We start from the raw sequence: 13,437 nt of genomic DNA, 5'->3' as shown, positions 1-13,437 counted from the left end.
ATCAACTTTTCATTTTTGCAGCATTGATCCTTGACCCAAAATACAAAAGCATACCAAACAACAAATTTCAGCTCTCCCCGGTTTTTACGTGATCAAATCAAATCAATTTTATTTATATAGCGCCAAATCACAACAAACAGTTGCCCCAAGGCGCTTTATATTGTAAGGCAAAGCCATACAATAATTACGGAAAAACCCCAACGGTCAAAACGACCCCCTGTGAGCAAGCACTTGGCAACAGTGGGAAGGAAAAACTCCCTTTTAACAGGAAGAAACCTCCAGCAGAACCAGGCTCAGGGAGGGGCAGTCTTCTGCTGGGACTGGTTGGGGCTGAGGGAGAGAACCGGGAAAAAGACATGCTGTGGAGGGGAGCAGAGATCAATCACTAATGATTAAAAGCAGAGTGGTGCATACAGAGCAAAAAGAGAAAGAAACACTCAATGCATTATGGGAACCCCCCAGCAGTCTAAGTCTATAGCAGCATAACTAAGGGATGGTTCAGGGTCACCCGATCCAGCCCTAACTATAAGCTTTAGCAAAAAGGAAAGTTTTAAGCCTAATCTTAAAAGTAGAGAGGGTGTCTGTCTCCCTGATCCGAATTGGGAGCTGGTTCCACAGGAGAGGAGCCTGAAAGCTGAAGGCTCTGCCTCCCATTCTACTCTTACAAACCCTAGGAACTACAAGTAAGCCTGCAGTCTGAGAGCGAAGCGCTCTATTGGGGTGATATGGTACTATGAGGTCCCTAAGATAAGAAGGGACCTGACTATTCAAAACCTTATAAGTAAGAAGAAGAATTTTAAATTCTATTCTAGAATTAACAGGAAGCCGATGAAGAGAGGCCAATATGGGTGAGATATGCTCTCTCCTTCTAGTCCCCGTCAGTACTCTAGCTGCAGCATTTTGAATTAACTGAAGGCTTTTCAGGGAACTTTTAGGACAACCTGATAATAATGAATTACAATAGTCCAGCCTAGAGGAAATAAATGCATGAATTAGTTTTTCAGCATCACTCTGAGACAAGACCTTTCTAATTTTAGAGATATTGCGTAAATGCAAAAAAGCAGTCTTACATATTTGTTTAATATGTGCTTTGAATGACATATCCTGATCAAAAATGACTCCAAGATTTCTCACAGTATTACTAGAGGTCAGGGTAATGCCATCCAGAGTAAGGATCTGGTTAGATACCATGTTTCTAAGATTTGTGGGGCCAAGTACAGTTACTTCAGTTTTATCTGAGTTTAAAAGCAGGAAATTAGAGGTCATCCATGTCCTTATGTCTGTAAGACAATCCTGCAGTTTAGCTAATTGGTTTGTGTCCTCTGGCTTCATGGATAGATAAAGCTGGGTATCATCTGCGTAACAATGAAAATTTAAGCAATGCCGTATAATAATACTGCCTAAGGGAAGCATGTATAAAGTGAATAAAATTGGTCCTAGCACAGAACCTTGTGGAACTCCATAATTAACCTTAGTCTGTGAAGAAGATTCCCCATTTACATGAACAAATTGTAATCTATTAGATAAATATGATTCAAACCACCGCAGCGCAGTGCCTTTAATACCTATGGCATGCTCTAATCTCTGTAATAAAATTTTATGGTCAACAGTATCAAAAGCAGCACTGAGGTCTAACAGAACAAGCACAGAGATGAGTCCACTGTCTGAGGCCATAAGAAGATCATTTGCAACCTTCACTAATGCTGTTTCTGTACTATGATGAATTCTAAAACCTGACAGAAACTCTTCAAATAGATCATTCCTCTGCAGATGATCAGTTAGCTGTTTAACAACTACCCTTTCAAGAATTTTTGAGAGAAAAGGAAGGTTGGAGATTGGCCTATAATTAGCTAAGATAGCTGGGTCAAGTGATGGCTTTTTAAGTAATGGTTTAATTACTGCCACCTTAAAAGCCTGTGGTACATAGCCAACTAATAAAGATAGATTGATCATATTTAAGATCAAAGCATTAAATAATGGTAGGGCTTCCTTGAGCAGCCTGGTAGGAATGGGGTCTAATAGACATGTTGATGGTTTGGATGAAGTAACTAATGAAAATAACTCAGACAGAACAATCAGAGAAAGAGTCTAACCAAATACCGGCATCACTGAAAGCAGCCAAAGATAACGATACGTCTTTGGGATGGTTATGAGTAATTTTTTCTCTAATAGTTAAACTTTTATTAGCAAAGAAAGTCATGAAGTCATTACTAGTTAAAGTTAAAGGAATACTCGGCTCAGTAGAGCTCTGACTCTTTGTCAGCCTGGCTACAGTGCTGAAAAGAAACCTGGGGTTGTTCTTATTTTCTTCAATTAGTGATGAGTAGTAAGATGTCCTAGCTTTACGGAGGGCTTTTTTATAGAGCAACAGACTCTTTTTCCAGGCTAAGTGAAGAGCTTCTAAATTAGTGAGATGCCATTTCCTCTCCAACTTACGGGTTATCTGCTTTAAGCTGCGAGTTTGTGAGTTATACCACGGAGTCAGGCACTTCTGATTTAAAGCTCTCTTTTTCAGAAGAGCTACAGCATCCAAAGTTGTCTTCAATGAGGATGTAAAACTACTGACGAGATACTCTATCTCACTTACAGAGTTTAGGTAGCTACTCTGCACTGTGTTGGTATATGGCATTAGGGAACATAAAGAAGGAAACATATCCTTAAACCTAGTTACAGCGCTTTCTGAAAGACTTCTAGTGTAATGAAACTTATTCCCCACTGCTGGGTAGTCCATCAGAGTAAATGTAAATGTTATTAAGAAATGATCAGACAGAAGGGAGTTTTCAGGGAATACTGTTAAGTCTTCAATTTCCATACCATAAGTCAGAACAAGATCTAAGATATGATTAAAGTGGTGGGTGGACTCATTTACATTTTGAGCAAAGCCAATTGAGTCTAATAATAGATTAAATGCAGTGTTGAGGCTGTCATTCTCAGCATCTGTGTGGATGTTAAAATCGCCCACTATAATTATCTTATCTGAGCTAAGCACCAAGTCAGACAAAAGTTCTGAAAATTCACAGAGAAACTCACAGTAACGACCAGGAGGACGATAGATAACAACAAATAAAACTGGTTTTTTGGGACTTCCAATTTGGATGGACAAGACTAAGAGTCAAGCTTTCAAATGAATTAAAGCTCTGTCTGGGTTTTTGATTAATTAATAAGCTGGAATGGAAGATTGCTGCTAATCCTCCGCCTCGGCCCGTGCTACGAGCGTTCTGGCAGTTAGTGTGACTCGGGGGTGTTGATTCATTTAAACTAACATAATCATCCTGCTGTAACCAGGTTTCTCTAAGGCAGAATAAATCAATATGTTGATCAATTATTATATCATTTACTAACAGGGACTTAGAAGAGAGAGACCTAATGTTTAATAGACCACATTTAACTGTTTTAGTCTGTGGTGCAGTTGAAGGTGCTATATTATTTTTTCTTTTTGAATTTTTATGCTTAAATAGATTTTTGCTGGTTATTGGTGGTCTGGGAGCAGACACCGTCTCTACGGGGATGGGGTAATGAGGGGATGGCAGGGGGAGAGAAGCTGCAGAGAGGTGTGTAAGACTACAACTCTGCTTCCTGGTCCCAACCCTGGATAGTCACGGTTTGGAGGATTTAAGAAAATTGGCCAGATTTCTAGAAATGAGAGCTGCTCCATCCAAAGTGGCATGGATGCCGTCTCTCCTAACAAGACCAGGTTTTCCCCAGAAGCTTTGCCAATTATCTATGAAGCCCACCTCATTTTTTGGACACCACTCAGACAGCCAGCAATTCAAGGAGAACATGCGGCTAAATATGTCACTCCCGGTCCGATTGGGGAGGGGCCCAGAGAAAACTACAGAGTCCGACATTGTTTTTGCAAAGTTACACACCGATTCAATGTTAATTTTAGTGACCTCTGATTGGCGTAACCGGGTGTCATTACTGCCGACGTGAATTACAATCTTACCAAATTTACGCTTAGCCTTAGCCAGCAGTTTCAAATTTCCTTCAATGTCGCCTGCTCTGGCCCCCGGAAGACAACTGACTATGGTTGCTGGTGTCGCTAACTTCACATTTCTCAAAACAGAGTCGCCAATAACCAGAGTTTGTTCCTCGGCGGGTGTGTCGCCGAGTGGGGAAAAACGGTTAGAAATGTGAACGGGTTGGCGGTGTACACGGGGCTTCTGTTTAGGACTACGCTTCCTCCTCACAGTCACCCAGTCGGCCTGCTTTCCCGGCTGCTCGGGATCTGCCAGAGGGAAACTAACGGTGACTAAGCTACCTTGGTCCGCACCGACTACAGAGGCCTGGCTAGCTGTAGAATTTTCCAAGGTGCGGAGCCGAGTCTCCAATTCGCCCAGCCTGGCCTCCAAAGCTACAAATAAGCTACACTTATTACAAGTACCATTACTGCTAAAGGAGGCCGAGGAATAACTAAACATTTCACACCCAGAGCAGAAAAGTGCGGGAGAGACAGGAGAAGCCGCCATGCTAAACCGGCTAAGAGCTAGTAGCTGCGCTAAGCTAGCGGATTCCTAAAAACACGCAAAGTAAATAACATGTAAATAATTTAGAGGTGATTCAGCAGAGGGAGTGCTTTAGTTAAGGCACGTGAAGATAACACTGTGAAACAAATCGTTATCTAGGTAACTAGATCAATCTAACTGCGCAGATTAAACAGCTAACAGATACAGCAAAACACTGCTGTGCTCCGGAACAGGAAGTGATACAATACCGCAGTGATCAAAGCCAAACACACGCACGCACACAGAGGCCACTTGGCTATTATAATATAGAAAGGGAGAAATTGAACAACCGTGACGTACTGATCGACAGACTGAAAATCTCTCCAAATTGTTGGGATAATCTATTTCTATTTAATCTACTAGATGGCGGACGCGGCCCGTGAGCTTTTGCCAGGCAGCCGCCATCTTTCCTAGTGTTATTACGCATCGTTGGGCAGTAGATTAAATAGAAATCCATGTGCACTGACTTAAACTTGGGTTCAAGTGATCTGAAAATGCTGTTTTGTGCAGCGGTCGGGTGCAGTGACAAGCTAAGTTGATAAATTGAGACTTATGAAAGTCCCACTTTCATAAGACTTAATTGATCCCTTTTTTATTAGCCTCGGGTTTTTTCTTCACATCAGGTTTTCCAACCTGAGATTTTCTGTAAGAGCAAATTCATAGAATGGAAATGTTTTTTAATCTCAATTTGGTGGGTCACATGACAGTCACTATGACATTTTATATTCTACTAATATAAGAATATAGTGGAAAGTGGAAGTGGATCGGGCACACTATATGCCGAGGCCCAAACAACATCATGCGGCAAGCATTGGACTGGAACCCACAGGGGAAAAGGAAAAGAGGACGGCCAGGGACAACTTGGAGAAGGACCCTGGACAGCGAACTGAAGACCATCAAACTGTCCTGGGGAGAGGTAAAGCGGGCAGCCCAAGAGCGAACACGTTGGAAATCTGCAGTGGAGGCCCTTTGTTCCAGTTAGAACCCAGAGCATTAACGAACGACGAATATAAGAATATACACGAATGACATTAATTTCTCTATAATCCATATTCCAGTGTAGTGTTTTCAGATTTCTTTCAACTTGGTCCAGAAATGATTGAATAATGTTATTTTCACCCTGGCAAGGGTGGCTGTTTCATTTTATTTATTTATTTTTTATTTTCACGGCGAAGGGCTCTGTAAAAGTGGCACCGCAGATGGGTTAAGAACAGTCTTTAATATTAATATCTTTAAAATGATGCAAGCGTGTGAAGCTCTTATTTTCACCCGATTATTTCTCATCTTTAACTTAACTTCATAATGAAATTAATTAAGGATCAGACTAGTATCTTGTGTCATAGCAGACATAGTGTGTTTGACAAACTGATGGTATTATTTTTGATCTTGCTTCACAACATCTGGACTGGGACTAACAAATTCATTCAAGTCTAATATAATAGACTTGAATGAAATAGTCTGATCCTCTTCTGTATTTGTTTTGACAAATAGTGGCTGTACAAATGTGGAACTGAGTTTGAATAAATGTAACAGCACAGTAATAGCACAGAAAAAGCAGATTTATGGTGAAACTTTCTTGAAAACATTGATCATGCCCATGAATGAGCGGATCTCCCCAGTCCTCCATCTACTGATTTAACAGAAATCAATGATTGGGATAGATCATCAAACACCTACTGATGCCCTTGTAAAGCGTCCTCACAACTGAAATAAAATTTTCCCGGAATCCAAACAATTTTAAGGATCCATATATACACGGGTGTTCCACTGTATCGAATGCTTCGTAGAAGTCCAAAAAAAAGAATAGCTGTATTAAACCCTGATTCGTTGGGTCTGTCCTGGATCAACGAGACTCAGTTATTACAAAAAGGACAATTTATTGAATTTCATGTGAAGTTGATCAGGCCTGGTTCTCTCACGGACAGAGCTCGTGGGAGCACCGTCCGAGAAAGACCCTGAACATAGTTTAAAGTAAGGTTTTTATAGACATCCATTGACATAATTCACAAAAAAGAAGTGGTCCTCCCATGTGTGCGCTTATGTGATCAAAAAATGTTGCTTAGGCCATGTGGCTAACTGGGTCAAACTTGAAAGATGTAAAAACAAGGCCTTGCGTTGGTGAAACCACTGCCTGTCGTTACAACTTTTCGCATGATAACAAGATAGTGAAAGACACTAGCTTTCACAAGACGTACTTTCAGTGCAGACAAATATCTTAACAGTGAATTACTGTGCAGCTATCATGACCATATTGACCCAGTGCAAACCTGCTGACCGTAATCTCTCTTAACCTCACGTAACTCCCAGCAGATATGCAACAATGTATCAACATGGGTTTAGAGCATTTGAACTCAATATTATATAACATGTATTTAAAAGTTTATTAACACTACCTGTGACTCCACAAACTCTGAATAATCAAGTAAATCAAAAATCTGTCTTATATCATTACTAATGTGTCCGTATGACGTAAAACCAGATTGAGATTCATTTCTAATTTCTTCAAAGTGTCTTTTTAATTGTTTGGCATATACAAGTGCTAGTAATTTGTAGTCTATATTCAAAAGGGTAACTGGTCTCCAATTTTCAATTGATAGGGGATCTTTGTTAAGTTTTGGTATCAAGCTAATTAGCTCTTGTTTTCACATTGCCTCAATTTAGAAAACGGACTGTTTCAAAGTTTAGTGCACATAAACAATGTCAAATGTATATGTGTTGTCTTAATTCTGATGTGTGCCATTATTATGGTAAACAAGTAATAATTGTGGATTAATTGTTGTTTGTCTGTGGAAATGTGAGTTGTTGTTGTTGCACTTGTAATGACAACGGTAATAAAGCTATCCATCTCTCCATTATACATTTCCATCAGTGGTGTTTCAATAAGATTCCAAAAACAGAGGTAAAACTCGCAGGGCAGGCCATTAATCCCACTTGAGATAGTTCTTTCAGTCTGCTTTAAACTGATTTGAAATGGTGAGCGGAAGTGACGTAACAAAAATATTTGATTGCAATTGCTGGTGTAAAAGGCAGCAAAACCAGCTTTGTAAAAACAACAATAAATACAGTCACTTGCCCAGTTCCGGATCACTGCTGTAGTTTTTGTGCCGCCATTTCTCATAATCAGCACGAATAAGCTAATACTTGGTACCAATGGAAAGATTGTTTTGTCTACAAACGACCGGATCCAGCCGTCCTTGTGATCAGCAGAGGAATCAAAACATGCCGGTGTCTGCGGTGTGCGCGCTTTTTCTGACTCACTCATTCCTGCAAGTTTAAAGTAACGATCTCTAAAACGTAGCAAAGGTGAGTTAGCCATTCAGTGTCTTTGGTTCTAGAGTGGGAAAATACTTACTTGGGTAGAAAATGTCAGTGTGTTATGTCTTACTGTTTAATTGCTGCGCGCATTTATCTCCGACGCGAAAATTTGCCGGTTGCTGATCACTGAAGTAGCAGCCTCGTGTCTGTAGTTGTGATCCATGTGGACTTTGGGGGTCATCTCAACATCACGAATGGGCATGAATGTGGGGGCTTTTACTTTGTAATTCGGGAGAAATCTCACCTCCACACTTCATTTTTTGCTCGTAAAAACGTATAACGGCGCTTTTCGAAACGAAGTAAATTCTCATTTAATAAGTATTATTTCTATCATTTTGTGTTCAAAACACATTCTCGGGCAGTGTGTATCATTCTGCATTAGAAGGGCTCCAGCCAGATGGCAGGAACGAACCCAAAGTGACGCAGAGTGTCGTAATCCGGAACTGGCAAAAGTGATCCGTTTCTGGCAAATGCTTGCGCCACACATAATGTGGCTTCACACTTTAAGTAGAAGCGCTACTCCACCCAGACTTTTCAGCTAAATAACATCCAAATCCCGAATACAACAATACACAATAAAGGACATTCAGTTGCATTATGGCTCCGACTTTTAAAAAGGTGATTCGTAACTGGGCGACCGTCTGTATCACTCTTCTTGTGTTAAAAAAGTACCTGCTAGATAACAGTGGTTTTGAAGGTGATTCTGCGGAAGTCACAGAGTACATTTTGATAACAGGTTAATCAAACACTAACTGAAGTGAGTCTTGTCAAAGTCTGCTGGGTTGTGTGACACCTTGGAAGCTACTTTCAGTACTTACCGTCTAAAAAATTGAAATTAAGAAAAAACTCGTCGTAACATGACTCTGGCATAATATAAGCCAACAAGACGCCTTTGAGTGGATCCATAAAACAGGAGGCTTTATCCAAATCCGAACTCTCCGCCATTGTAAAGCCTTACTGGACGCACGTGTAACACATAAACACTTCCGACACAAACATTCCACCGGAACACTTCTTCCTCTTCTGCTTTTTTTTTTTCTCTTTTATTTTTCCCAAAACTTTATTTCAACAAATACAATAACAAACAAACGAAAAAAGCACAAGGCCACAGAAAAGTCACAGTATCACCGTTATAAATTGAAACAGATATACAAGAAAAATAAAAAAGTTCCTTATAGAGAAGGCGTCAGCATTTTTTTGTGTGTGTGTGTTCAACAAAATTGTTCCTCTTCTGCTTTTACGACTGCAGAGCCAATAGCGACATGACGAGCCGGAAAAAACGGTCACGTGACTCGTGGTGCCATCTTGGGGCCAAAATGTTCTTCGCTGTTAATGTGTCTGCATGTAAATGCAGCAATTTTATTAATTTATTTGCTGAAAATGCCGGATTGTTATGCATTTGGAAGCACAAATAGACACAAGGGCTTCAAGATGTACAGATTCCCCTCAGATCCGAACAAAAGAAAAATTTGGGAAAATAAAGTCAGCTGTGTGGGATGTAAATTTATTGATCAGTCCCATGTACAGTAAAACTCCCCTGAACTGTCATCATATGAACCGGATATTCGCAGTCACCAGACAAAAAGTCCCAAAGTTTTTGCATTGTTATCCATGTAATAATCATATACAGATTTTGTGTAACAGATCTTTTCGCTCACATCGGATAAAAAGTCCTATCCGATCGCAATGTATTTCCATTAAAAACCCCTTGCATGTGGGACTGGAGTCATTTCCCTGATTAAAACCGTTTATTTTTTTTCAAACAGTTCAGACACAGAGCCACAGCCTGGTGTGCACTTGTTAAATCAGACACAGCAAAATGTTGTGATTTGACACTTTTCCGCTTTCACTCTTTCCTCTCTTATTTTAATAGTTTTTGCAGTGTGGATGCTGATTACATTTCAAGAACACATACATTTGGCAGAAAAGTCTGCAGATTTACAACATGGAGTTGGAAAAGAGGAAATTGTACAACTTACCTTTGAATTGGAAGTGATGATTGTAGAAAGAAAAGCTTGTTGAGGGACACATTAGTAAAGAATAAAATATCACCCAGTGACACAGCAATTTCAAACTGTCACGGACGTCAGCATCATGACACGGAGTTACAGAGTTACAGAAGCATAAATCAGGCTTTAAATTCATTAAATAAATCATCAGTAATTGTAAATTCATGTAAATTTGATAGCTTAACTATTTTTATATTTATTTTGATAGTACTTGTACCTGGATGTGTTGCTGTATGTGGTTAAATGATTTTAAAACATTTTTTTGAAAACAAAAAAGACTCAGTACATTTGGCCCCAAAATGGCGCCATGTTCTGAGTTGACGCTGCTGTCTGAATAAAGGGCTCTGTGCAGAGCAAGCCTATACTGCCCCCTGCTGTTTGAGGAGCATCAGCTTTTACTGCTTCTTGTGTTCACTTCGTCTTTCACACAAAATCAAGGAGCTTAGATTATGTAATAATTTAAAGAACAGTGAATAAACTGGTAATCAGTATCTCTTTCCAGCATTTTTGTTACCGTACAAAAATTTTTTGGCGCTTGATGCTAAAAATAGAAAGGGGGCTTCAATATTTTTTTTTTTTTTTTTTTATCAGAGCCAACAGTTTTTATATGACACTTATTGCCTTATATGCCAAAATAAACATTATCAATTCAAGAATCAAACATGAGTAAATGATGTGCGTTTCCTTTAAGGTATATTGTACGGTATGAACACAAACTGATACAATCTTTTCAGAAGAAAGCTTCAACAAAAACAACTTTTTCCATGTGTTTTCTTTTCTGCTACGGTTGTAGGACCCCCCCCCCACACACACACACACACAATGTTAATGAATTACACAAGAAAGAGTAGAATTTCACCTTTCATGTGATATCTCTCATGGGTTCCTATGGCGCATAAAAGCAATGATATTTTTGAAGAATGCATACATGTTGACTTTCACAATGAAGTGAAATCCTTTAGCAACATTACCTTGCTTTTACTTGTGGTAACTTTGGCTGTTTTATTCAAGTCACTCAAGGTTTTTACCTACAGAGACTCTTTATAGGTTAGAAACAGTGACACCTGATTTTAGGAATTTGTCTTGAACTTCTTGTCCTTGAATTTCAGACTTGAACCAATGGAGAGAGAAACACAAGGCAACACAACCAAGAAGCTGACAGACTGGAAGTTCTTTCTTTCAAATGAAGAAAACAAGGTCCAGGTTGTCAGACTTCTGGCAGTATGGTGTAGTGATCAGTATGTATGGACACAACAGGGTTTTGACTGACAACGTGGACTTGGAAATGAATACCTTTTTGCAGTTGAGCCAGAATTTGTGGAATGCTACAATAATGAAAGTGACAATGACAGCATGTTTAATACAGTTTACTCAAGAATTTTATTTGATGATGTCATTGTTTACTTTGGCACAAAAGTAGCACTTTTCAAAACAGTAAATTGTAATGCTGGTAACTGTGTGGCAGTTACCAGCATTTTGTTAAAAAAAAAAAAAAAAAAAAAAGTAGGATTTGGATGGGATGGGTGTAATGGGAATATATAAATTATTTATTTGTGGCAATTATAAATATTTTTGTCCTCTAAAGGATGATAAAATATTTAATAGTGTGATAGATACAGTTGTATGCAAAAGTTTGGGCACCCCTGCTAATTTTCATGATTTTCCTTTATAAATCATTGGTTGTCTGGATCAGAAATTTCAGTTAAATATATCATATAGCAGACGAACACACTGATATTTGAGAAGTGAAATGAAGTTTGTATTATTTACAGAAAGTTTGCAATAATTATATAAACAAAATTGGACAGGTGCATAAATTTGGGCACCCTTGTCATTTTATTGATTTGAATACATTTAGCACTAATTAATGGAACACAAAATTGGTTTGGTAAGCTCATTGACCCTTGACCTCCTTACACAAGTGAATCCAATCACGAGAAAGGGTATTTAAGGTGGCCATTAAATACTAAGGCACACCTGTGCACTAATCATGGTGTCTAATCAGCATCTTGATATGGCACACCTGTGAGGTGGTATGGATTATCTCAGCAAAGGAGAAGTGCTCAATATCACAGATTTAGACTGGTTTGTGAACAATATTTGAGGGAAATGGCGATACTGTGTATGTGGAAAAAGTTTTAGATCTTTGAGTTCATCTCATACAAAATGGGAGCAAAACCAAAAGTGTTGCGTTTATATTTTTGTTGAGTGTAGAAATGCTGGCAATTGATAATGAGTCCCAGTTTATTCACCGTTACCATTTTATTTCATATTGTTACATCCCAAGCTTTCCAAAAATACCCATTTTGTTGAGTTGTGGTGAGGGGACACCGAGGACCCGAGTAGCCCATGGCCCAGTACTGTTTAATTTAGGCAGTTGCTTTAGATACGATACTGTACACAAAAGGCAGCCATTGTAATTTAAACTTCCCAAAGTCACATTTCATACATAACCTAAACCCAAATAATATCAACACAAAATATCAGATTTCATAATCGGACATTTTCGTTTGGCTAGGATAGATCATTAAGTCTCAAAAATACTGGGTTCATGCCATCGTGAGTCCCAGGATTTTTACTATTACCAGTTATTTTTGTTTTGATACCAAATTTATAGGGTTTTGGGAGGGGTACATGTGTTGCAGGACCATGCTTGGCCCATGGGCTATATCTGAGATCCAGAGTTTGAGCCCATTGTGAGACGGACACGAAGCAGGTTACATTGGTGGCGTCAAGTAAGTACATGGTGGTAAGATATGAGGTTGAGTGTAATGTTGCCAGTGGGTGCTGTGCACTGTGTAGACCTTTCTTGCAGCACCAAAAGACAGACCTTGGGCTTCAGCCTTCTTGTCAGAGCATCTGCCTCTCGTGCCTGAGGTCATGTGTTCACATCCAATGTGGAACAGATGCGATGCAGACGACTTGTAGCACCGGGTTACACACAGCAACGGGATTGACTTTGACTGTTCTGCAGATCTAAATGTAGATAATGTGCCACATTGCACCACCAGAAGCCCGTCAGGCTGCAGTGAGAAGTTGTGCTCATATGTTTTACGTCTGAACTCAAAGAAGAGTGAGGTGATTCTTATTGTTTCTGCTACAGAGATAAATCTTTATGATCAAATAACATCGTCGAGAAGGATTTCAGCTTCAGTTTTCAGAAGACACATGGAACACTCAATGCTTGATTTGACCCACTTTATGTTGTATATAAAAGCCTTCTATGTTCCACTCCACTATGAAGCAGCAGCTGGTGGTGCAACAGCCAAGTTGCAGGAGTCAACAGAATTGCTGACTCCTGTCAGATTTACCAGACTGTAATTGTTAATGATTAATTAAATAAAGTTGTAAAAAAAAAAACTTGCTGTAAAAGTGATAATTTGCATAAGTAATTCCATTCAATTAAAACTTATTTCCACAGCACCAAATCACAATTTGCCCCAAGGTGCTTCACAAGAACAAGGTTGAACATTATTGGTGACCACTCACTCGGGCCACCACAACTGCCACAAACAATTAAAATTTAAAGCAATTAACATAAGCAACATAAGAAACAAGGAATTCGGTACTGACACACACACACACAAAAACAACCAAAACAATTTGCC

At 39.3% G+C, this 13,437-nt stretch overlaps 1 protein-coding gene across 1 annotated transcript in view; it reads right to left on the bottom strand.

Annotated features, from left to right (window-relative positions):
- Window positions 1-8,812, bottom strand: part of mpdu1b (mannose-P-dolichol utilization defect 1b) — a 33,542-nt gene extending 24,730 nt beyond the window's left edge. The window contains exon 1 of the mRNA XM_034164946.1: window positions 8,639-8,812. Coding sequence (XP_034020837.1) covers window positions 8,639-8,765 — 127 coding nt within the window. The 5' untranslated portion in view covers window positions 8,766-8,812. The remainder of the gene's footprint in view (window positions 1-8,638) is intronic.
- Between the last annotated feature and the right edge of the window lie 4,625 nt (window positions 8,813-13,437).

The sequence above is a fragment of the Thalassophryne amazonica genome, chromosome 23 (assembly GCF_902500255.1).
Source record: "Thalassophryne amazonica chromosome 23, fThaAma1.1, whole genome shotgun sequence".
Taxonomy (NCBI): Eukaryota; Metazoa; Chordata; class Actinopteri; order Batrachoidiformes; family Batrachoididae; genus Thalassophryne; species Thalassophryne amazonica.
The sequence above is the reverse complement of the archived record's forward strand: the minus strand, read 5'-3'. Positions and strand labels throughout refer to the sequence as shown.